Source organism: Diuraphis noxia, unplaced genomic scaffold (genome assembly GCF_037042655.1).
Source record: "Diuraphis noxia isolate RWA-SAM2 unplaced genomic scaffold, SU_Dnox_SAM2 contig0005, whole genome shotgun sequence".
NCBI lineage: Eukaryota > Metazoa > Arthropoda > Insecta > Hemiptera > Aphididae > Diuraphis > Diuraphis noxia.
In genome coordinates, this window is record NW_028301715.1 from 44,858,372 (window position 1) to 44,881,183 (window position 22,812).

At 29.6% G+C, this 22,812-nt stretch overlaps 3 protein-coding genes across 4 annotated transcripts; 1 reads left to right on the forward strand and 2 right to left on the reverse strand.

Annotated features, from left to right (window-relative positions):
- Nucleotides 1-414: 414 nt before the first annotated feature.
- On the forward strand, nt 415-4,879 carry LOC107174197 (uncharacterized). The gene is made up of 3 exons (XM_015525050.2): nt 415-920; nt 2,405-2,544; nt 2,726-4,879. Exons 1-3 carry the CDS (start codon nt 678-680, stop codon nt 3,681-3,683), a joined length of 1,341 nt encoding a protein of 446 aa, XP_015380536.1. The 5' UTR covers nt 415-677; the 3' UTR covers nt 3,684-4,879.
- A 405-nt stretch (nt 4,880-5,284) lies between these two features.
- Nucleotides 5,285-15,469, reverse strand: LOC107174194 (ubiquitin carboxyl-terminal hydrolase 4-like). Of its 2 annotated transcripts, XM_015525046.2 has the most exons (11): nt 14,684-15,469; nt 13,974-14,509; nt 13,528-13,874; nt 13,362-13,455; nt 13,122-13,297; nt 12,604-12,732; nt 8,331-8,986; nt 7,772-7,888; nt 7,574-7,701; nt 5,740-5,883; nt 5,285-5,614 (listed from the first exon to the last, which is right to left on the reverse strand). In XM_015525046.2, exons 1-11 carry the CDS (start codon nt 14,908-14,910, stop codon nt 5,577-5,579), a joined length of 2,592 nt encoding a protein of 863 aa, XP_015380532.2. In that variant the 5' UTR covers nt 14,911-15,469; the 3' UTR covers nt 5,285-5,576. The 2 variants fall into 2 exon arrangements, with proteins under 2 accessions (XP_015380532.2, XP_015380531.2); XM_015525045.2 differs by having other exon boundaries at nt 13,528-14,509.
- A 1,002-nt stretch (nt 15,470-16,471) lies between these two features.
- Sec3 (exocyst complex component Sec3) lies at nt 16,472-22,812 on the reverse strand. Its single transcript, XM_089229388.1, has 15 exons — nt 22,485-22,812; nt 21,694-21,780; nt 21,527-21,622; nt 21,288-21,402; nt 21,068-21,222; nt 20,619-20,846; nt 20,310-20,552; nt 19,334-19,565; nt 18,771-19,000; nt 18,038-18,222; nt 17,758-17,968; nt 17,512-17,665; nt 17,301-17,446; nt 17,029-17,223; nt 16,472-16,847 (listed from the first exon to the last, which is right to left on the reverse strand). The coding sequence occupies exons 1-15, from the start codon at nt 22,644-22,646 to the stop codon at nt 16,695-16,697; spliced, it is 2,592 nt and encodes an 863-aa protein (XP_089085514.1). The 5' UTR covers nt 22,647-22,812; the 3' UTR covers nt 16,472-16,694.

The window sequence follows — 22,812 nt, forward strand, 5'->3', positions numbered from 1 at the left end:
CAGACACGCAATAAATTGAAAAGAGTATATTATTATGTTTCAAGCCGAAAAACATTTGAAAATGTCAAGGGCGCGGGGCGGATGTCTATGGAAGAAAGAATCGAAGCGAATTACTTACGGTGATCGAACAATATTATATAGGTCGTTGGAACAAATATTTTTTGGAATAAATAAGCGTTGAAAATTCTGAACAGTTAACATCGATAATACTCGAAAAAATCAATGTACATACCGGATATTATTGATATTAATTCAAATTTCAATTGGTACAATTTATCTTTGGAACAACTTTTCTGTGGAACAAAAATGAAAAAGTAGTGATCCGGTCCAACCCACAGACACCATCGCACCTATCGCGTTATCGCGTTATCACGGTCGACGACGATGCTGCCGTGGAGGTGGAACCCGCTTATCAGGTCGGCCGTCAGTCGCCGTCGTCTTGTAAACAACGCGAGCTCGAACGAACGAACGATCGCAAATGTACGAGAAAACTCAATAAAACGAGCGATGCGCATTGCCTTGCACTACTGGCGACGACCGACGACGACCACCACCACATCACGTCCGCGGGCGACAACTGCGACGACGACGATTTGTTGTTGACCACGTCCGCGACGGTGGCGGTCAATGTCAGTGTGACCGGCGGCGGCGGTGGTGGTGTTGACGACGACGTCGACATGGAGCTGACCAAAATGTGCCGGCTGTGTCTGGCCGCGGTCGACTGGCCCGTCAACGTTTTCGACGAACTGTCCGACAAGATAGCCCAATGTCTGCAGATCCACATTTCCCGGACCGACCAGCTGCCCAAACACGTGTGCGTCAAGTGCAAAGACACCGTCAACGAGTTTTACGCGTATTACACCAACGCGGTCGAGTGCCAGAAACAGCTCGATCAGCTGGCGGACGTCCAGCACAACATGGTAAGCGGACGCTCATCGGTGGCGCCCCGCACTTCGCAGTCACCACACACTGTTGGTCTTGTTAATTTCCACCACGATCTCGTCAACAACTCCCCAAATCGCTTTGGCTTAGAACCCTTTTTCTGTTTCCACTACACCCTCGTTTAGAGTGTTTAGTGTTCGTGGTCTTTTATTATCCTTTATCATTTTACTCGAGTTGGCTGTAGGTTGTTTAGGCCTCGGCTGATTTGAAGATCCCCAACTATCTGTGTTCAATATTTATTGAAAAGTTTTTTTTTTTTTTTTTTTTTGAAGGTGTGTCTGTTATCTAACGGTCTCTAAAAAACAGATAAAATTTGTTTCTAGAAAACAATTACATGATGATATTAGAAACAATTTTCTTGCAACAGTTTATTTACCGGAAAGGTTAATTAAATTTAGGTTAATGTGTTTTTGAAAGTCATCTAAAAAATATTGGGTATACTTAGTACCTAACAATGATAAACAAAATATATTAGGTTCATTATCAGTCTAATTACCTATAAAGTTTTTGTTATTCCAATCAGGCACTAATTAATAGTTTATAATACCTCTTGGCTCCTATTAGTCATTTTATGAAGTATCTACCTAATCAACAATTAATAAATACTTCAATAATTATTCCTAAATCAATTATCTAGCCTATTTTTCTTTCAAATCATTCCAATAATATAATTTTGTTATGTGTGTGTTTATAATTTATATGGTATGAACTATAAATTTAAATAATTGCAGAACTAACATATTTTTTACTTTAAATTCTTTTAGAAAAAATTTATTCTTTAAATACCACAATCTACCAAAGTAAAAATTATTTGTTGTTTTAATGTGAAAAAAAATAATGTTGTCAATCTCATATTGGTATTTAAATGAATACATTTTATTTTACGGATTGGCCCCATTTTTACATTAACATGTACAGCTTATAATAAGTTATCTTCAGTAAAATATCTTAAGAGGACGTTTCACCCGCATGTGTTGTCTCCGTCTTACAAGTGCATAACATTGCAAAAACTGTTTTGCGCAGGAAAGAACCGAGAAAGTTACAGTTATAACTAAGAAACGAAATTTTCACCACATAAAAAGGAGAATTTTTTCTGTGCAATATCGTATATATTTTTTGAAATCACTTATACAAAAAAAATTCTTATTGTTTTATATACATTAATTTTGCGTTTTTTAAGCATGAATAACTTTTTTTGTAGTTCTGATATCGAAAAAATAAAAACGATATTGCACAGACAAAATTCTCCTTTTTATGTGATGAAAATTTCGTTTCTTAGTTATAACTGTATCTTTCTCTGTTCTTTCCCGCGCAAAACAGTTTTTGCAATGTTACGCACTTGTAAGACGGAGACAACACATGCGGGTGAAACGTCCTCTTTAGTATAATAATAACTTTAATTACTACTTAAGTATTTAATAATCTCATTCGATTAATTCATTACAATTTCTTTAATCAACAGGCTTCCAGTAGTTTTGAACCAGTGGTTACCATTAATTATGACCAAAACACAGAATACAAATCTGAATACAATGAACCAGAGAGTTGGTCTGAAAGTAATCAATCGGAAATTGAAACGAAAGACAATGTGAAAATAGATCCGTAAGTTCATAACATAATATTATGCCCCTTTCTAAAATTATATATCATAACCTCAAGTACCCAGTTTATTCAGTTATGACTTATCAATTAATAATACTGTTAAATCTAAATATAATAGAAGTTGTCTGTTTGATTTTCTATCAAATGTCATTAATTTATTGATTTATTATGTTTTACACAGCATTGATGAAATTGATGACCAAATATCAGATAGAGCTAAGACCCCTCGAAAGGTTAAAATAAAATTTTTCAAATGCAGAAAATGTGAAGAATCTTTTAATACTAAACATGCATTAAAAGATCATCAAAATGATGCACATCCACACTCTGCTTATAAATGCAATTGTTGTGATAAAACATTTGAAACAATGTGTGCGCGGCAAAAACACAAAAAAGAAGAACATCCTAGTGTCACTTATTCATGCGACACATGTGATTATCGTACACCCTATAAAAGTCGAATGCAATATCATGAAAATAGACATAAAAAAGTGTACAGTGTATTCTGTGATACGTGCCAAGCAGGCTTTTTTAACAAAGACGAGTTGGCTACACATGAAATTAAAAACCATGGTGCCGAGCCATACCAATGTGATCGTTGTAGCAAATTATGCACGTCCAAGACCAATTTATACAGCCATATGAAAGTACATACAACGTCAGCAGAATCGGTTAGCTACCAATGTGAAACCTGTGGAAAAGCATTCAGGCGTATAGGCAGTTACAGACGACACATTCAATCTCATTTAGGTCTGAAATATGAATGCTCTTATTGTAACAAACTGCTGAGTTCAGCACACCATCTAAAACTTCATGTGCGCATTCACACTGGCGAGAAAAATCACGTGTGCGAAATGTGTGGCAAAGCATTCACAGTTAGTAAGTACCTAGTCGAACATAAAAGAATACATACAGGTGAGCGACCATTCAAATGTGACTTGTGCTCAAAAGGCTTTACTCAAAAGACATCTTTACGCATACATACCAGATGGCATACAGGAGATCGACCATATAAATGTGACATATGTGATGATAGATTTGTAATCAACACGTTTTTGCAAAGGCACATTAAAAAACATCATCCTGATCTTGTAGAACCTGTTCAAGACCCTTGCGCTAACTCCCTTCAAACTTTATGAAATGTTATCTAAATAAAGTTATTATTTCACTTTTTTTTATATGAAATTAATTTCTCTATTGTTAATACATTTATAATTTATTTAATACACTATTATAGTTTTACCTTAAAACAAAAATACAATTGTCAAACTAAAATTTTAGTCTTATAAACCTCATTATATTTCAAAAATCTGTAGTAAACTTTTTTTTTTTGTAAGAGTGTATTAGTCAACTCACAATGTAATGAAGCTCAATATGATGAAAATCTCGATATAACAAATAAAATTGTCGTTCTCTTGAAAATTTTATAATATAGAGAAAAATTAAATGTATTTTTGTCCATTCGATAAAAATAAGTTTTTTTTGGTGAAAGCTCTTGAAACTATGTACATCAGTGGTTCTTAACCTTTTTTAGTTCAGTGCCCCCTTTATTGTAATAACTGCTAACGCTCCCCCTCCCATACCAAATCAAAAACGCACTGCAAGATACAGTATACAATAGTCCAGTTATGGTTGAAAATGTAAAGATATATCTCTCATACACAAGACGTTTGCGATACGTAAAATGTGAATAGGTATCATTCCGTATGTTGTATAGCGTATGCAAAACGCAATTACAACTATTCTGATTTCATGTTCAATTATTTGTAGTGTTGTATAATATTAATAAATTGTATTATTTTTAATCACAGAGTTTGAAAAACCTCATCGCCCCCCAGAGAGATCAAAAGCCCACCAGGGGGCAGTACCTCCCCCCTTAAGAACCACTGATGTATATATTATTATAATATTTTTTACAATTTTGATGCCCTTATTTCATTGGAACAATGTAATTACAACATAGAAAAATTATCATAATTGCACTACCCATAAAAACCCTTAACTCTCTCTAATGGGCGAATTGAATTCCTTCCGGCAAATACAACACTGAAATGTTCTTTTAAATCTTATCAAAAACAAATTTTGTTAAATTATGTTTTTGATAAGCCAAACTTTCTTCTCAGTCCCTTAAAATTCTTTAAATTGTGAGTTGACTGTATTTAGTTTAGATACTGACAATATAAATAACCACCTTGATTTCATCTATAATTTGTTAAAATTACACCCAACACAAATAGACAAATAAACAAATGTATGCAATGGGAATCCGTTATACATTATGTATGATTTATATCCAACAGCTAATTAAATAAAATTTTATTTATATTCTTGAACATTATGCCTACAATATCAGCTTCCTAATAAAACATAGAATTGTACATTTTCAAGTAATAAATAATAGAAAACTTTTAATGTGTTCTATAAGTATGAATTAAGATAAAGTTTACCTTAATTCATAGTTCTATGTGTTAATACCAACAATAAATGTTTATATACTGAATTTCTAACACATTATATCAGTTGTCGTAAGATAATCAGTGTTTCCTATAATAAAATGCAATACCAAATCCAAAAGCACAGACCTTTCCAAAAGTAATATTTTATAAATATGTCTTTTATGTTTATATCATTTAAAGTAGCTTAAAACTAATTTAACTTTTATATGCATTATATTATGTACATTTCAACCTTTATCAATTATATAACAAAATAATAATACTGTTTTATAGTAAAAAATGAATTCATACAAAATAACACATAGTTTACTCCGTTTAAAATTTACATCATCGTATTTTTAGAAAGGAATTTTCTCACAAGGGTACTAAAAAAATAATAAAGAATTACTAGAAAAAATAATAATAATAAGTAACATCAACAGAAATGAGAATTAAGGACAAGACTCAAGATAAAATTTGGCTAGTCCTTTACCATAAAATATGTTCTTTAGTTTAATTTAATAAACATAAAAAAAAAATCATAAAAAAGCATTTTTTTTTTTTTACTGAATCTTATTTTATTATTTAAAAATAACTTCATAGTCCTGAAGAATCAGCATCGTCATCAGGTAATCCTACAATAACAATATAATAAAACATTATTTAATAATTATCTTTGAAAATCAAAATAATTTATTCTAAATTTAAGAAATAAACATAGAAATTGAAAAGTAATATAGACAAATATCATACTACACACCTTGTTTTTTGTAGAACAAAATGTATGCATTACAATAATCATCCTGTCCTGGTGCTGTTTTGATAGCTGATTCATCATTGTAATAATGCCAATCTTCTGACTCCACATGTTTAGTATAAGATGTGTAGTGACCCATAGAAGTACCTATCACAACAGGAATAAATTAATAGATATTAATCATTAACAGGACGTGATATCCGCATGTGTTATTTCCATCTTACAAGTGCATAACAGCAATTTTAACCCTCAGCAGAACACGTGTAGCTCTGTTAACTAAATTTAGAGTGAATTGACCTCTAATAATTATTATCTAGAAAACCTCATAGGTTTTTATTATATTTTAATTTTAAAGTGAGATGAGTATTTTAAGATGTAAAAACTATTTACAAGTTACAACTTTAAAATACTCATCTCAATAAAAAGTAAAATATAATAAAAAGCCTATGAGGTTTTCTAGATCATTATCTTAACTTTAAATTTTATTAAAGGTCAATTCACTCTAAATTTTTAACTAATATAGCTACACACATTCAGCTGGGTGTAAAATTTGATATAATACGCATTTGTAAGACGGAATAACACATGTGGGTATCACATCCTCTTAATACACGATTATAAAGAACAGGTTAAGCAACGTGGGCTGGATCGTCGGTTAGAACTCGTTACGGCGTAGTTCCATTAACTGGCAAGCGCTGCTAGTCAGACGTGTCAGATTTTCATTATTTGATATTACGTGTGTCGTGTATGGCCTATCGGCTATCACTTTATCACGATTCGGAAACAATTTCACTTAAGTTAAAGTATAATATATTTTTTTAGGAACTTAATTATTTTAATGAGTGTATGCATAAATGCGGATAATCGAGATTTTATAGGTGATTGCTTATTAGTAACTAATGATTTGCGAACATTTTTTTGCAATCTACATTTTAAAAATTTCAACTTACTTAATTTTCAAAGAAAAAAATTTTGCAATATCATAATATTGTTCTATAACTTCTATTGCAGTACAATTATACCATAGTTAGTATCATATACTATTTGTTTGTATTCTTATTTGTTTTTATTTAAATAATCTGTCTAGAAAAATAACAAATACCAATTAAGTAGAGGGGTGGCAAAAACTTTTTTTTTCCTATAAAGTAATTTCTTTAAATTAGTCACCACACCAATTTTTTTACATATTGTAAACACAGGTTATATATGACTATAAGTATAAATTATAAACTAGTATAGTTATCTAGGTCTTGGAGACTGGAGTTTACTGAAAATACATGTTCTGTAGAGTATAAGTTTTCCAGGAAACAACATGCCAAGAAGGGTGCTATAGCACCTATAGCCAGTACCTGACTCCCACGTTTTTATAATGTATCCTCAGTCAAATGTTTTTTCACAGACAACTGTTCTATCATTAACAACTAAGTTTTCCCGTGGTATGGCTTTGATCCATTTCTCTTTAAGAGCTGTAACTTTGGGAAACAAAAAAAATGACACTTTATCAGTGTTTGATTTGTAGCCAGATGTGCAATACTCGACACAGCATGAACACGGCATTTTACAAAAGTCAAGTCACGACGTCACGCATTTACATAATAATAATTAATATGTAAAATGTAAATCTAAAATCGTGATGGGCTAACATAATAATAACCAAAAGGTAATAATGTAATATGGAATAATGAAAATCTGACACGTTTGACTAGCAGCGCTCGGCAGCTAATGGAACTATACCATAACGAGTTGTGACCGGGCAGCTTGTGTACAAATCGTATTACCGATGACTAACCTGTTCTTTATAATCGTGTCTTAATAATAATAAATTAATATAACATACTTCCAGTATGACAAACACAAGCATACAAATCATACACTATTTCTTGTTGTTCATCCAACATCAATCCATCTAAAGGAAATACTACACTGTCTTGCAGTTTTATTCCCCAATTTTCATGGAAAACAAATCTAAAATGATTAATATAATATACAAATACCAATAAAGTTTATTTTTAAGCATAACAAAATATTTATTTACCTTTTTAAGTAAACAATCAGGCATCTAGGATACTTGGAAATGGACAATGTTTTAGTAGCACGTTGATTTTTTTTGCAGGACGGGCACCACCAAGGATTATTATCATCTAAAATTTCACTGTAAAACAAAACCATTTATACATCAGTTTTAAGAACCTATAGAATATAATATACATCAGAGATAGTCGAAAATTGTTTATATGAATAACTATTGACAATAACATATTTTGCCTTTGAGGTATAAAAATACATAAATTTTATACTAAAGACTATTAAATATATAATACATTTTAACAAAAATGGATCAAATGAAATCATCTGCAATCAACTATTTGACTGCTCCTGATATATTATATACTGCATAGTTTAGAAACATAAATGTTCGAAACCAACACAATTCATTATAAAATATAGGAAATTTTGAATCAATTATAATCAGTCAATAAAGTAACTTAAATCAAACTCTCACCACCATGCTAACAATATGAATATTATGAAATAGGTTTAACAAGTAATTTGACCCTAAATACATTTTTAAATTAAGATCATACAATTGTTACCTTTGGCAAAAAGCATTAATGCAATCATATATTGAAAGAGGTTTATTAGATCGCATTTGTTCGGTAGATCCTTCATGCAATTTAGTGTCTAGCAAATAGGCATCTACATATTCTTCAAAAGTAACAGCTAGTGTATCACCACTACGAAACTTGAATATTCCACTTTTGGGAATCACACAGCCACCACAGTGTTCATCCCACATGCATCTAGAGCACATGGTCCCTTGGCCATCGACTAAAGATAGTGAAAAATTGTCGGTATATGGATGAAGTTTGGCCACTTCAACATAAAGTAGTTCAGCAGGAACTTCATTAGGTAAACGAACCAATGCTGGCCGACCAATTAACCTTTTTACATCAGCTTGTTTAAACACGATTGGGATAGTCAATCGTCGTATAGCTTGATTTGTACCACCAGAAGGTTGTTCAATTGGAATTAAATCAACTTTGGGATCGATTCTTACTCTACAAACAGGACAGTCCATTTGATCTTTATCTCCACTAGAGTGAAAACAACTTGATTTAATGCATTCTTCACACAATACACAAGTGCAATCTTTGATATCTTTATGGAGAACCATATCAGGTTTATACTCTAAGCATATGGTACAAATGTCTCCTTGTTCTATTGTTGCTGAGTCTATATCCATTGGCTCCTAAAATAATATAAATCTTTTTAAGGTATACATAATATTTATTAGTATAGTTTATTGAATGTTAACATTTTTAATGAGCACTTATACCCAGTGTATTTTTATCAAGTTTTAAAATTAAAATTGGATGGTAATTTTTTTGTGCATTTTAATTTTTAAGTTTAGATAATCAATAAGCAGAAAAAATATATATTTCCAGAAGTCCAATTTTGATTTTAAAAATATATTCGAATTTGTTTGCTTCTTGTATGTTTTGGTTGGAATTTATTTTTTTAAATTTTTTTATAGCAACATTCAGTGGCGTGACAAAGAGTAATTTCAGAGGCAATTGCCTCTGAGATTTTTCAAATATTGGGGGGTGGGTATCAAGGATTGTACTTATTTACATGCAAATACATGTGGGGTGGGGTGGGTCTTCTATATGGGGGGTTGCCTCTGGAATATTTTTAGTTTACCACGCCACTGGCAACATTTAAATAAGAATGAATATTTTGATAATAAAATTAGTGTTATACTAATAAATTATTAAAACAAATCGAAAATCCATTTCCTTTGTAACCTAGAAAAAAGAATAAGGATTTCAAATATGTTTTCACAATTAAAATTGGGCTTTTGGTACTGAGTGAATTTTCTCTCCTGTTTTTTGGGTCTTTCTTGTTGAAACTTTTGTGATCATAAATATTACGAATAAACGATTCTATTTTAAATTTTAAACTTAGTTAAATATATTGATAATAAATATTCAATTTATTTTGTTTTCCGTCACCCACCAAAAAATATTTTGTTTATCTTAAGTGTGTATTATTAAGAAAAAATAAATGATTAATTACATAAAATAATTGAATTACTGGTTAATACACTCCAATTAATTTAATTTTAATGAACATTTTTTCACATACAACAAAACATAATTTATATAAATTTAAAAATTATAGTGGAACCTTATATATTTAACCTCTATTTTATTAAAAATTGATTACTTTATTATTATATTATTACAATTATTGCTTGATTATAATATACCACAATTTTAGATCACAAAATAATTATATTATAAATTGTGTTACATACTTAAATACCTACCTAAATGTACATTATATTAAACAATATACATAATTTAATATTTTGTAAAATTACAGGTAACACCAAATCAATTTAACGATTATTTTAATTATCTAGGATCAAAATTGGAAATAGGAGAAAAAGATCTGACATACTAGGATATTTACATAACGAAAAACCGTCTTAACTGTCATATAAAAAACTTACATGAACCCTGCTCAGACCACTCTTCTGTTCTGCTTACAATTGACACTGTACCTCCATTGAACCTCTCCCTACATCCCTCTCAAATGGCCATTATGAATAGGGAACATTTTCAACTTACTTTAGATAAACAAATAAATCTAAAAACTCGACTTAAATCACCCTCCGATATTGATAGCGCAAACTCACTTACCACTTCCATCCAAACAGCCATCTAAACAGTAGATTCTACTCCAATACCATTAAAATTCACAAATCAAAACCTCCCTACTTACATTAGACATCTAGTTGCTACTGAGGGTTGAGCCAGAGCTATATGGCAAAGAACCCTGTAACCCTCTGACTAACGCCACTATAATAATCTAACATAAAAACTAAAAACTAAAACGCACCCTCACTGAAATTCAAACTGAGTTTTAATTAACATCTCTCCTCCTCACTCACCACAAAAGACAACTCAACATGGAAAGCTACAAAAATATATTACGAATTCAACCATAAATTTAAGTCCTTAAAAATCCAAATTGTACCTGGACAACAAGTAATGAGGAAAAGGCAGACATTTTCCGTGAATACCACTCATTGACTTTTAAACCACACTACTCATTACTCAGCCCCACCAAAATTAATGAAATGAATACATCCCTTGACACTCATTTGCCAATGACATTGCTACCCACACATCTCCTTGTGAAATGTCATACCTAATTAATAAATCATAGAAACAAAAATCTTCTGGCTATGATTTAATCACATCCAATGTTGCAGTTCATTTCCCAAAAAAGGCTTTACTGATTCTCACTTTTATATGATAAGGCTCACCTACTTTCCTTTACTCTGGAAATGTTCAATTATAATAATGATTCATAAGCTACACAAACCCACAGAAATACCTCAATCGTTCAGACCAATCAGTCTCTTACCCTATTTCTCAAAAATTTTCAAAAAACTGATTCATTAACGTCTCCTCCTTCATAGAAAAAACCTTCCTAATACTCAATTTGGATTTAGACCCGACATATTTTTCTATTGAAAAAAACTGATATGCACAAGAATGTTCTTGGACGTTGACTAGGCATTTGATCGAGTTTGACACCAAGGGCTCCTCCACAAAATTACAGCAATTCCCCCCCCCCATACTTATACCTACTTATAAAATCATATCTTAGTGATCGCCACTTCTCTGTGAGCTCAGGAACAACTTTTTCAAATATTTCTAAAATAGAAGTCGGTGTCCTGGAAGGTGCAGTTATTGCGCCACTCCTTTTTAACATTTAAAACACGGTCGCACGAACCAACCTATGACTCAAAACACAATAGTTTCTGACTATGCAGACAACAAAGCAATAATTACATGCCACTATGACCCAGCCTCTTTAAAGCAAACCCATCTTGACCTACTAGCTTCGTGGTATACAGAATGGGGCCTGAAATTAAACTAAACAAAATCGCTCCACTCTACATCCCGGAAACTGTCCACAACTATTCCTCAATAATCAACCTCTTCTCTTCTCTCAAAATTTCAAATAACTTGGACTAACCCTAAAACGCCAGCTCACATGGGCTCCTCATACACGCTCTTAACGTTTAACACTCAATGATCATATCTGTCAGTTGCGACACCTACTGACCTCTAAACAAGCTCCTTATATACAAAATGCTACTTAAATCAATAAAGGTCTATGATATACAGTTCTGAGTGTCAGCAAAACCTAATTTTAATATAATACAAACCTAACAATCCAAAACTCTAAAACAAATCACTGAAGCACCATATTACATTTCCAATCACACACTCCATCACGGCCTCTCTATACCCTTTGTTGAAAACGTGACTATAACACACTACCAAAGACTCTATATCCGCCTTTTACACCACAGAAACCCACTCCTGCATGATATCTCTTCCTTGACTATCCCTTGAAATCCTCTAAAACAGCTCAAGCGCAAATGGTGTAGAAACCTACTGACAAACTAATATTCAATTTTAATACTCATATTTTTTTATTATCGTAGTACCTCTATGGGAAGGCTTCTACACTCTGTTTAATCTGTCATTTTTATCTATTTGTTAATTTATTAATTTATTTTGTATTTTATTTACTATCCACTACTTCCCCAGTTTTCTTATTGTTCTTTTTAGTAACAAACTGAATAAAACATTTGAAAAAACTACAAGTAGGGTAAAACAAAATATAGTGGTAACTTGTCAAAGAGGAGTGGCCCAAGTGTAGAATCACCCATGAACACTTGAAATAAAAAAATTGTTTTGCATTTAAAAAAATCATAACATAGATAGGTACCTATTGGCTATTTTATACTAATATATTATTTCAACAATAAAATTAACTTACAATTTGAGTGTTTCCTTCAGTTAATTCTTCGATATCCCCATTTACGAGGTCTAAATTTATCTCCAAAACTTCAAATGCATACAAATCACGATTATTACAGTCAACACTCCTTACTTGATGATCATCGCTCTAGTTTAAAAAAAATTAATTAATACCTAAATGATTTAAATCATATACATAACAAATTAACACTTTGACTACCATGCGGCCGCCGGCAGCCACAAGAATATTTATCATTAGTACGCTAAGGACATTTTTCAGTGTCATTATAAATATGTATAATTATTATATATCATACTATTGAATTTGCAAAAAAATTAAAAATAGAAAAAAAATATTAAAATGATGTTTATTATTATTACATAAAAAAAAATGCAATTATTCCCGCTACACCACAGCGCATTTTCTAGATCATTATTGTAGCGCCACGGAAAAGTTAATAATATAAATCCAAATTAATTTACGGCATCCTGAGGCGGCATGGCAGTCAACATGTACAATATTTTTGATAAACTTACTAATATTTTTGAAATATGTCTGTTAAAAACTTCTGCTACAACCAACATGTCAGGGTGTTTATCTCCACCTATCAAATTTACCAACTCACTTTTAACTTTTTTAATATCATCCTGTTTGTTTACTGTAATTAGGTACTTCATTGGTGGATTATGTGTAGCACTTACAAATGTAATGTCTAATAAAATAAAAAATAAATATTAACATTTCAATTAACACTTTAATACCCATATTTAGCTTACACATTTGTTGTTGAGTAGCATATGGTAAAGGTACAGAGAGATACATGAAAGGTTCATGCATAACAGACACATAATTACATTCAAGACAAGTAACCTACAAAAACAATGTTAAGTTGATTAAGCGGATAATTTAAATTTTTTCATCATAATATAATTTTTTACTTACAGAACTTTCAAATTGTCCTTGAAATATTTTATTAATAATGGACTCTTGCTGTACAGGCTTCTCAACAACAGTAGATCCGATTGAATCAGCTTCTACAAGCTCTGTCTTAGATATTTTATTATCATCTAATTTTACACGCTTCAAGTCCATAAGTCTCGAATCAGATGAGGAATCACAACAGATTTCTCTTTTTCCATTCAACAAATCATTAATTTGTGCCTTGGACTTGAGAATATCTGGGTTGCATGAAGATATGGGACCATCATCAATATCTGGTGATACAAGAAAGCCAGGGTCTGCAGTATTTATATTCTGTGCCAGGAATTCTTGATTCTCAGATAATTTTTCTGTTAAAATGTCACATATATTTTGAGGTAATTCAGAAGAACTAATAACAAACTCATCAACTTCACGTGGCAATAATTTTCTGGGATTTGGAGACTTACGAGTTTTGCGTGATGTTACTTTGCAATGTTTAGCAAAGTGCATCAACAGTTCATCATTTAGGCTGTCCAACAAAAGAGCCAAGAATTCTTGACAATCATGCTGGCTGCAATCTCGGAACTGTGCATATCGTTTTCCCAACACATATTTGAACTGATGTGGATTAATAACACTGAACTGTCCATTCCAAACACGTTTAGCAAGATCAGAAAATTGCCCAATCAAAGTGTCTTCAGATCCATCATTGTCAAAGCCCAAAAAATATGACACAAGACTCTCTGTTGATAAGAGAGCTTGTAAGCCTGCACTCATAAAACATGTATTACCGAGATTTCGAAGACCACAAACACCAATTTCAGCAGTTGGATCAGATAAATCACCATCAGCGGCAAAAATTGTGCTTAAACCTAATCCTGGTGTTTCAGCCCTGGGAACATTTTGAATGCTATTGAACTCATCAAAATCACTAGGATCTGGAAGTGCTATTGGAAAACTTGAGTTTGTTGATGTAGGAAAACATGATGTTGAATCTTCATTCCTAAAAATGAGGAAAAATATTCTTAAAACATATCATTGTCACTAGTTAATACTATCCAATAGAATAGAAATCTATTCCAATGAAATTGCACATAATTTTACCTACAGTGAGAAATTATAACTATAATATTGTTGAAAAGTATAATATTAAATCAACAGGTTCTTGACAACTCACCACGAACTGTCAATAGTCATCATCTGCGACGGTTCGTTGTTGTGCAGATAAGTGTCACTGTCTGTGATTTCAGACAGTTCAGGCAGTGTTTTTGGCAGTTCTTTGTCTAGGTTTTCAGCTAGGAAAGCCGAATCACCAAAGCTCTCCTTGTCGTCTGTCCGCAAGTAATCGAATCGGTTACTATGCAAAGAACTCAGTATGGACGTGTCGACTTCCGAGGTTTCCATAAGTCGATCAGTCTGCGTCGGGTTTGGCACGAAATATGTATTTGAAAAAAAAAGTTTATAAAAATAGCAACTGTCTTCAATCTCAGCTTTCGGAGATACCCGTCAACTAGTTCAGCTCTCTCAAATTACAATATCGGATGCGGGCCGTCGTAGTCTATATTTCGTCCCTAAAAATACGACTAAAATTCGGTCGTCACTTCGTGACCAGCTTATTGTCGTGGTGCGGTTTGGCACACACGGATGCACTTGTATGTTCAGCAGGACTGAACAACGAACTTCCGCGATCAAAAAAATCGGACGTGCGATCTAACAAACAGAGGCGTTTTGGATGTCAGTAAAACGTGCGATACCATTGCACCACGAACCAATTAACGCTAAAACGCGAAACGGAATATATAAGAAATAACACGCGACTAATCTCACCGACTCAACGCGAGTATTATGTTTGGATTCCAAATATCGTGATTTCTAATTGTTCCGGTAAGATAAACGAAGAATACCGAACACTTAAAAGAGAATAATATCGGTGCTCGCCGCTCCGTGATCGGTAGATTGTTTTTTTTCATTACTTTTTCTTGGTTATGCAGTTTCAGAGCGGCAACACACCGGAACCGGGAGTGGTATAAACCATATTCGTATTATCTATAAACCTTTGTATACACCATAGACCTATTATAGTTAATACGTCTATGGTATACACCACGGACTATGTACCATCTGAACGCAATCTAGTGGTTTTATTAATAATCTATAGAACATAGCTGCTGATATAGATAATAAACAAAAAACATACTATTTTTTTTTTTTTTTTGTAGACCTTATACCACGAATTTATCTTAGATCATACGAATTATAGTTTATAATTTTCTATTATATTATTACTAGCTGTCATAACTAAAATAAAATAAGATAATAGCATAATACTTTAGATGTCTTAATTCATGCTAGCTGCCATTGGAAACTCGCTGTCGTGGAACTTGTGGCCCGTAAAACACGTGTCCTGTTGACTGCAATTTTTATACTATATATAGTTTTACTTGATTTTGAATTTTTTATTGTGGAAGCCGGAAGGTTGGCTTTCTTTATAAAAATTTTAATTATATATTTTATAAAAATCTAAAAATCTAATATTGTTCATGTATCAACATATTCATTAAAAAAAATTGTAGTACTCTGTTAACTATTTCATTAGAATAAATATTTCAAAAATTATAAAATATCATAGTTGTATAGCGGTAAATTAGGTGATTTAATATTTGTATACTAAATAAAATAAATTAACTTAAAATTCCCTAATTTTACCCCTATTTCATATAAAAAAATTTAATTTTAATACTTAATATTATAGCAGTTCAGTACACTATTATTGTACACATTTTTTTTAAGAAAAGCCACATTTATTATAAATATACAAATAATTAAAAATTATGTTGGTTTAAAAATATTAATAAAATAAATGTATGGCATATCAACAAGCAATGATATTTTTTTAGCTACATATTATATCTTTTATTATAAAAATATTTACTTTCAAATTTTAACACTTAATAAAAGTCATATAGAACTTTGAGATAATAAACATATAATTTTTAAAACATAAGTTACATAGTTACAATTTAAATTGTATATAAAAAGGGGAAAAGGCTTGTTAACACAATTTTTAACAAAATTTAAATGTTTCTCAAATTACTATTATTTATAAATAAGTTAAAATTAAAATTGATGAGATAATAATACAATAGATTACCAATTTAAACATGTAATATTATATTTTTGATTATATTCTAATGGGATCTAGCAATTTCTGAAAAATACTGTAATAAATCTTCAATGGAAAATTCTAATGAAATCATGGAACCAGGATAGCACCTTTGAATTAAGTCTTCAATATATTTATATTGTTGAATGAATTCTTCTTGCATAGCTCTCCAAACCACCTGAAAAATATAAAATTATAATATTGAATAAAATATGCTTATTTTATCACGAAGGAAATAAAAAAAAAAAATTTCAATATAAAATACAGTTGAGGCAAATAAACTTACACCTAAGGTTCAAAACTATGTAGTTTATAATGAATTTCACATAATAAGGAACATAAACATTAACACTAATTACCTGTAGTAAATTTTCTTCTTCACTAAGATGTTTTTCTACTTTTTTATACAAATGATCCAAGCCTTTTTTTACCTCTCGCCCATGATACTCTTTAGTTACTTTCCTTAATTCTTGTTTACTAAAAGCCACTTGATAACCAACTTCTGATTCTTTAATACCTTGAGATACCTTAGCTTCAACGCCTTCAAAGAATAACTTAACATAAAAAATTTTTTTAGAAATTATTAACAAAGTAAGTGCAAATTTTTATAGTATAAATGAATTATACTCACATTTAGTTTTTCAAGAGGTCTACCAAAATAACGAGTTACATAAGCACTTAATGCCTCACTATATTTTTGTTTTGCATCTTTTCTGAACTGATCTAATATACCAATTTTTAATTGAGACAGCAATGCATACAAATGGTGAAAGTTCTCTAGAGTCATGAATGAACTATTAATATTAATTTAGTTTAAATTTAAAGGTATTTATGGTTCTTACCCATTCTGATAACTTCAGCAGGAGTCTTAGGATGTTCGCTTGCAATTGAATGAATAGTTTCAAACATTACAGTTAAGAGTTTAAGATACCATTTATCTAAATCAGTTCGACGTTCTGTTTCTTTAAATATTTGTTCAGCTGTTTTAGCAAAATACTACAAAAATTGACAGTAAACAATAAAAAAAATTCTAAGGTAGCTTTAACATTGAGTCAAATTACTAAGATTAAAAACAATATTATAATTACTTCAAAGTTTGCAACAAAAGGAAGTATGCCACATTTAGACTTTTTAATAATTCTTACATCTTGAATTGATTTTAAGTGAGCATGCATGAGTTTATCATAATTTCTTTTAACATGAACTAATGCAGACCCATAAGTCATACTTAAAAAGGAGCCTGTGTCATTCGCAGACATTACATGACGGCCTAATCTTACTAAAACAGCCATTGAATAACTAAATAATATGTTTTTAATAAATTAATATTATTTTAAATAAGTTAAAAAGATTTATAATCATAGTTACGTGCTATCCATTCTTTCATGATATTGAATAAATCCAATCAACTCTGGTTCTATACAAGCAAAAATTTCACCCATCATTTTTCTAACTTCTTCATTAATTTTTTTTTCAATTTTAGTCTTTGGTAAAGATGGTAATATTTCTTGGTTTGATTTTACATCTACTCCATCCAAGGTTGTTTGAGTATTCTAAATATATTAAAAAAAGGTATAATGTTTACTGTTTAGTGTTATAATTATAGAATAATATCTAAAATGTTAAAGTACATTATATTTTATAAGTTTATAAATTAAATGATGTTATATTTATCCATAATATGAAAGATAGCTCCAAAAGTATGGTAAACATTTATAAACCACAATATTCAGCATATAATATTTTAGTTCATACCCACTCTTAATCCCCTTAATATAATATAATATAATAGATATAATAATATAAATATAATTTTTGTTTTTTGTTTTGCTTACCATATTAATATATTTAATTACCTACCCACCCAAAAAAATTCCATATTACCTAGGTCCTAGGCGTTATAAAACACTGTTTAGCACGCTATTGATTAACTCTAAAGAAAAGCCAAAATATTTAGGTTTGACAATTATTCCACAAGGTAAACAGTGCAAGACAAAACTTAAATTTGAACCAAAATCATAATTTATGCATTAAAATTATTAACAGTTAATACAAATTATTTACTAAAATTAGATAAGTAACGGTATTGTAAATCTTATACTTTAGTAGTAGGGCTGAGTATATCCAATTGAAAAAATGAAACACAAAAATTTTGTTCTGATAAACAAATTGGTTCGAGTTCAGAAAGAACTGCTTCCAATACTTGGTCAAATCTTTGCCGTTCTTGAGTATCACTTTCTTGAGTCCAAAATTCTTTGTCTACGCCTAATAACCAATCTGATGGTGGACCAGTAGACTTTCTAATATCTTCTTTTGAATTAGATAAATGACCTAACATCAAAACAGTTATTTAATACATTAATTTGGTGTAATATCATCATATTCACAAGTTTTTCAAATAACATAAAATAGCTACTTAATTTATTTCCCAAAGCAATTATATAATTTCAAATTACATATAGACTATATAATAAATAATAATGTTTATTGTTTGATATATTTTTTTAATTATACTGAAGTTACTTACTTTAAGTGTAAAATATACTAAATAATAAGTAATACAAAAATGAAATTAAAATCAAAAAATGTATAGGAATCAAATTATTAAATAATAAATTTAAGTAACTAATTTTTCATTAAATGTTAATTAAATAATTAAATTACCAGCATTTATTCTCAATTTCGCATCTTCTAAAAATAATTTTATATCCCTTTCATAAAGTTTAGATAAAGATGTTGTATACACTTTAGTAAGTGCCAAAAAAGATTTTCTATCCATTGCTTTACACCAATGCATTAGTTCGGTATAAGCAGCAAGTTCACGATGCAATGAAGTATGTTTCATGATGGTTAATTCATTGTTGGAATTTCTTTTTGATTCTCCAACATCATTTCCCTAAAAATTAAAAGTATACACTATATTTTAATATTTTATACATTAACATATATAATACACATAGATTGAAAGATTTTTTTATAAGCGTGTAAAAAAATTATTAGTTACTTGTTTTTAATTTATTTTTTAAATAGTTTTTCATTGTTGCATTAATTTTATTTCTGCAATGATTTCTTAAAATAAAAAAAAACTTTTAATTTTCTTAGAATAATCCAAGACTCAAATTACAAATTCTTATTCTTTAAGAAGATGCTACACCCATGTGTGTTGTCTTGGTCTTACAGTGGTATTACATAACAAATTGTATGTTCACAATAATTAATTTTAATCTATTACTTTTAAAATAGGAGTGAATTGATTTATTTTAAAATGTAAAGGTTAAACTATTATTTAAGGCATCTTAAAGATTTTTATTGATTGGAGTTATTTATGACTTTTAAAACCAAAAATTTTTTTTTTTAAATATTAACTCAAATATTGTTTTTTTGTAAATAACTATATTAGTAAAGAAATTTAAATTTAAGAAAGTTAATGAAGGAAAAAATTTAAATTTGCAGTATGTTACTCATCTAAAAAGTGATTTCACTTTCTTAAATCTATATTTATGCGTATAACATATAAATTCATTAAATAAACCAACAGATTAACCTATTTTTTTTCTTTAACTTTCCCCATATGAATATATTAAATGAATATGAGTATTCTATATAAATATAAATAATTTATAGATTTTTTTAAATATACCATATGAATAAACAAATTGTTGAGATGTCTAGAGAGAATCTGAGAAAATTTTGCTTTCCATTTTTCAAATCGCCTTCTTTGTTCCTGTATTGCCTTTAATCGAACTAAAGCTGGATGAATTTGCGCATTCATAACTGCTTGTAATTCTTTTGCAGCCTCAATAGCATCTCTTAATCCAGTTGGTGTAGTTAAGTCAGCATCAGTTAATGATAATTGATGTTTTGGAGAAAGTTCTAATTGATGCTATTAATAAAATAAAAATTTACTTTCAAAAAGTATTCTAGATAAAAATATTTCATTAGTACTTACAATTACTTTTTGTAGTTCATTAAGTAATTTTTCATTATTTTTATTAGCTGTTTGAATATTAGCATTTTTCTGATCCATCTTATCAATTGTATCTCGCACATGTCTTAAGGTCTCATCATACATATCTAATGCTGATTCTACCTTTTCAATTTCTTGAATAGCTGTTTCTAATTGATCCATTAATTTTGTAACTTGCGGCTCTGAGGCAAGAACACTCTGTACATTCTCCTATTATTTATAACAATTACATTTTTCATGGTTAGGAAATATTTCATACAATAACATTTGTAATCCTAAGACAACCAAGTCTAGAGTAAAATATTTATCAAATATTAATGAAAAATTGCTTTGAAACAAATATTTATAAATTTATAAGTTTTTTGCCATTTAATAGCAGCTCACAAAAGTGATACAACTCAGATGTATTATGAAGGTAATTAATTACTTACACCATCTAGAGCCATTAATTGAGTCGCCAACATATCTGTAAATGCTTTAGCATCCTTAGCGGCAAATCCACATTCTTTCATTAATAATTCTAGATCTTGTTCTTCTTTTTCTGATAGAGGTTGAAAATCTTCAGCACTAATAATAGGCGATACAGCTAAATATTAAAAATGGAAATAAATTAGCCATACAGTTACAATATGCTTTAATTATAAAGCATACCTAAGGAAAGTTTTGATTTACGATCGGCAGGTAGAACAACTAAATCGCCAGATGTCCAGTCAAGAGGTAAATTTTTGAATTCAGGTGTTCTATCAAATACGTAGCTGGCACATTGCTAAAATAATAATTACACTTTTAAATGATTACTACTAAAATACATAACAAATCACATTTGTAATTTATTGTTCATTAGTTATGAATTTATGATATAAAATATCTAAATAAATAAATCATAATACCTTCCATAAAGATATTAAAAATATTTTACGCTCTTGATTATTAGTTGCTACCCATTTATATGGTTTATCCAAAGTTAATTCTATATCTAAACAATCCTATAAAAAATTCAAATGATAAATTTTATTTAAAAAAAATTAAAAATTAAATAAATGGAGTATGGTATTACTTGAGATGAAGTTTTGCCATCAACAGTAATCAATTCATTCAATGACCAAATTCTTTTTTTTTTCACAACTTTATTATCAAATTTTATCTGAAAATTATAAAATAAACTTGAAATGCATACATAAAACAATTTTATATTTCAATAAATTTATTTATCTGGTATAAGTTTTAATCAATCAATTCTGTTTTATTATTGTTATTCAAAAATTAAAACTTGGAACTACACTAAAAACACTTGATGTTTCCACAAAATATAGGTATATTTTATCATTTTTGAGAAAAATAAATTCAAAACCTAACCTAACCTAATCTTTGGACTCTTTGCTATTTATATGCTATTTACTGTTTTATGAATGATTAATTGTTCAATTATTGAAATAACAAAAATTAGAAAATTAATAAACAGTTAAAAATATGTACAATTTTTAATTTAAGTATTTAAGATTTAATATTATTAAATAATATTTATGGATTTTTTTTAGTCAAAATAAGTTCAATCAAATTAATAGAAAAATAAATTAGTTACTAATAACAATATAAATATGATATACTTGATGAAATTACTAGATAAAAAGACTGAAATATAATATTCTGCTCGGAATCGGATACAACGATTTATCAATGAATTCAAATTGTATTATTTAACATATTTATAATACTATTGAGTGATCTACTCCATAACAATGCATCATTTTGACAACTATTATACATCAAAGTGAGTTACCAATTTTTAATGTTTGACAAAATATATTATTAGTAAAATTTTATAGCAATAAGTAATTTGTTGAATACCTGGTGAATATAAATATTCGAAGGTGGTTCCTTGGTGTCTGATAGACACAGGTATCCAAATTTCTTTTTTTTTGAATCATTACTCACGCCGACAAACGCTAAAAGTTTTTGATCACATTGATCAAATATTTCTTGTTGTAATATCTGTCGAGCAGTAGCCATTGTAATATTTAATATCCAATGTATGATCTAAAAACTATAAACTTGTTTTTAAATTCATATTTAATCCACAAATTAACCAAAAACAACTTATATAAAAACTTATATTATAAATTGCATTGACTTATAACTTGTAACATATTTTATATTATTCTTTACACATTACAGA

Coding starts and splice junctions, on each gene's coding strand:
- LOC107174197 (XM_015525050.2), top strand. CDS start 678: ATGGAGCTGACCAAAATGTGCCGGCTGTGTCTGGCCGCGGTCGACTGG. Junction 921..2,404: donor CGGACGTCCAGCACAACATG/GTAAGCGGACGC, acceptor TTTAATCAACAG/GCTTCCAGTAGTTTTGAACC. Junction 2,545..2,725: donor GACAATGTGAAAATAGATCC/GTAAGTTCATAA, acceptor TGTTTTACACAG/CATTGATGAAATTGATGACC.
- LOC107174194 (XM_015525045.2), bottom strand. CDS start 14,910: ATGGAAACCTCGGAAGTCGACACGTCCATACTGAGTTCTTTGCATAGT. Junction 14,510..14,683: donor ATGACTATTGACAGTTCGTG/GTGAGTTGTCAA, acceptor CCTCATTTTTAG/GAATGAAGATTCAACATCAT. Junction 7,889..8,330: donor ATTAATGCTTTTTGCCAAAG/GTAACAATTGTA, acceptor TTTGTTTTACAG/TGAAATTTTAGATGATAATA.
- Sec3 (XM_089229388.1), bottom strand. CDS start 22,646: ATGGCTACTGCTCGACAGATATTACAACAAGAAATATTTGATCAATGT. Junction 17,666..17,757: donor CTTTTGTTGCAAACTTTGAA/GTAATTATAATA, acceptor CAATTTTTGTAG/TATTTTGCTAAAACAGCTGA. Junction 17,447..17,511: donor TGCTGAAGTTATCAGAATGG/GTAAGAACCATA, acceptor TCATGACTCTAG/AGAACTTTCACCATTTGTAT.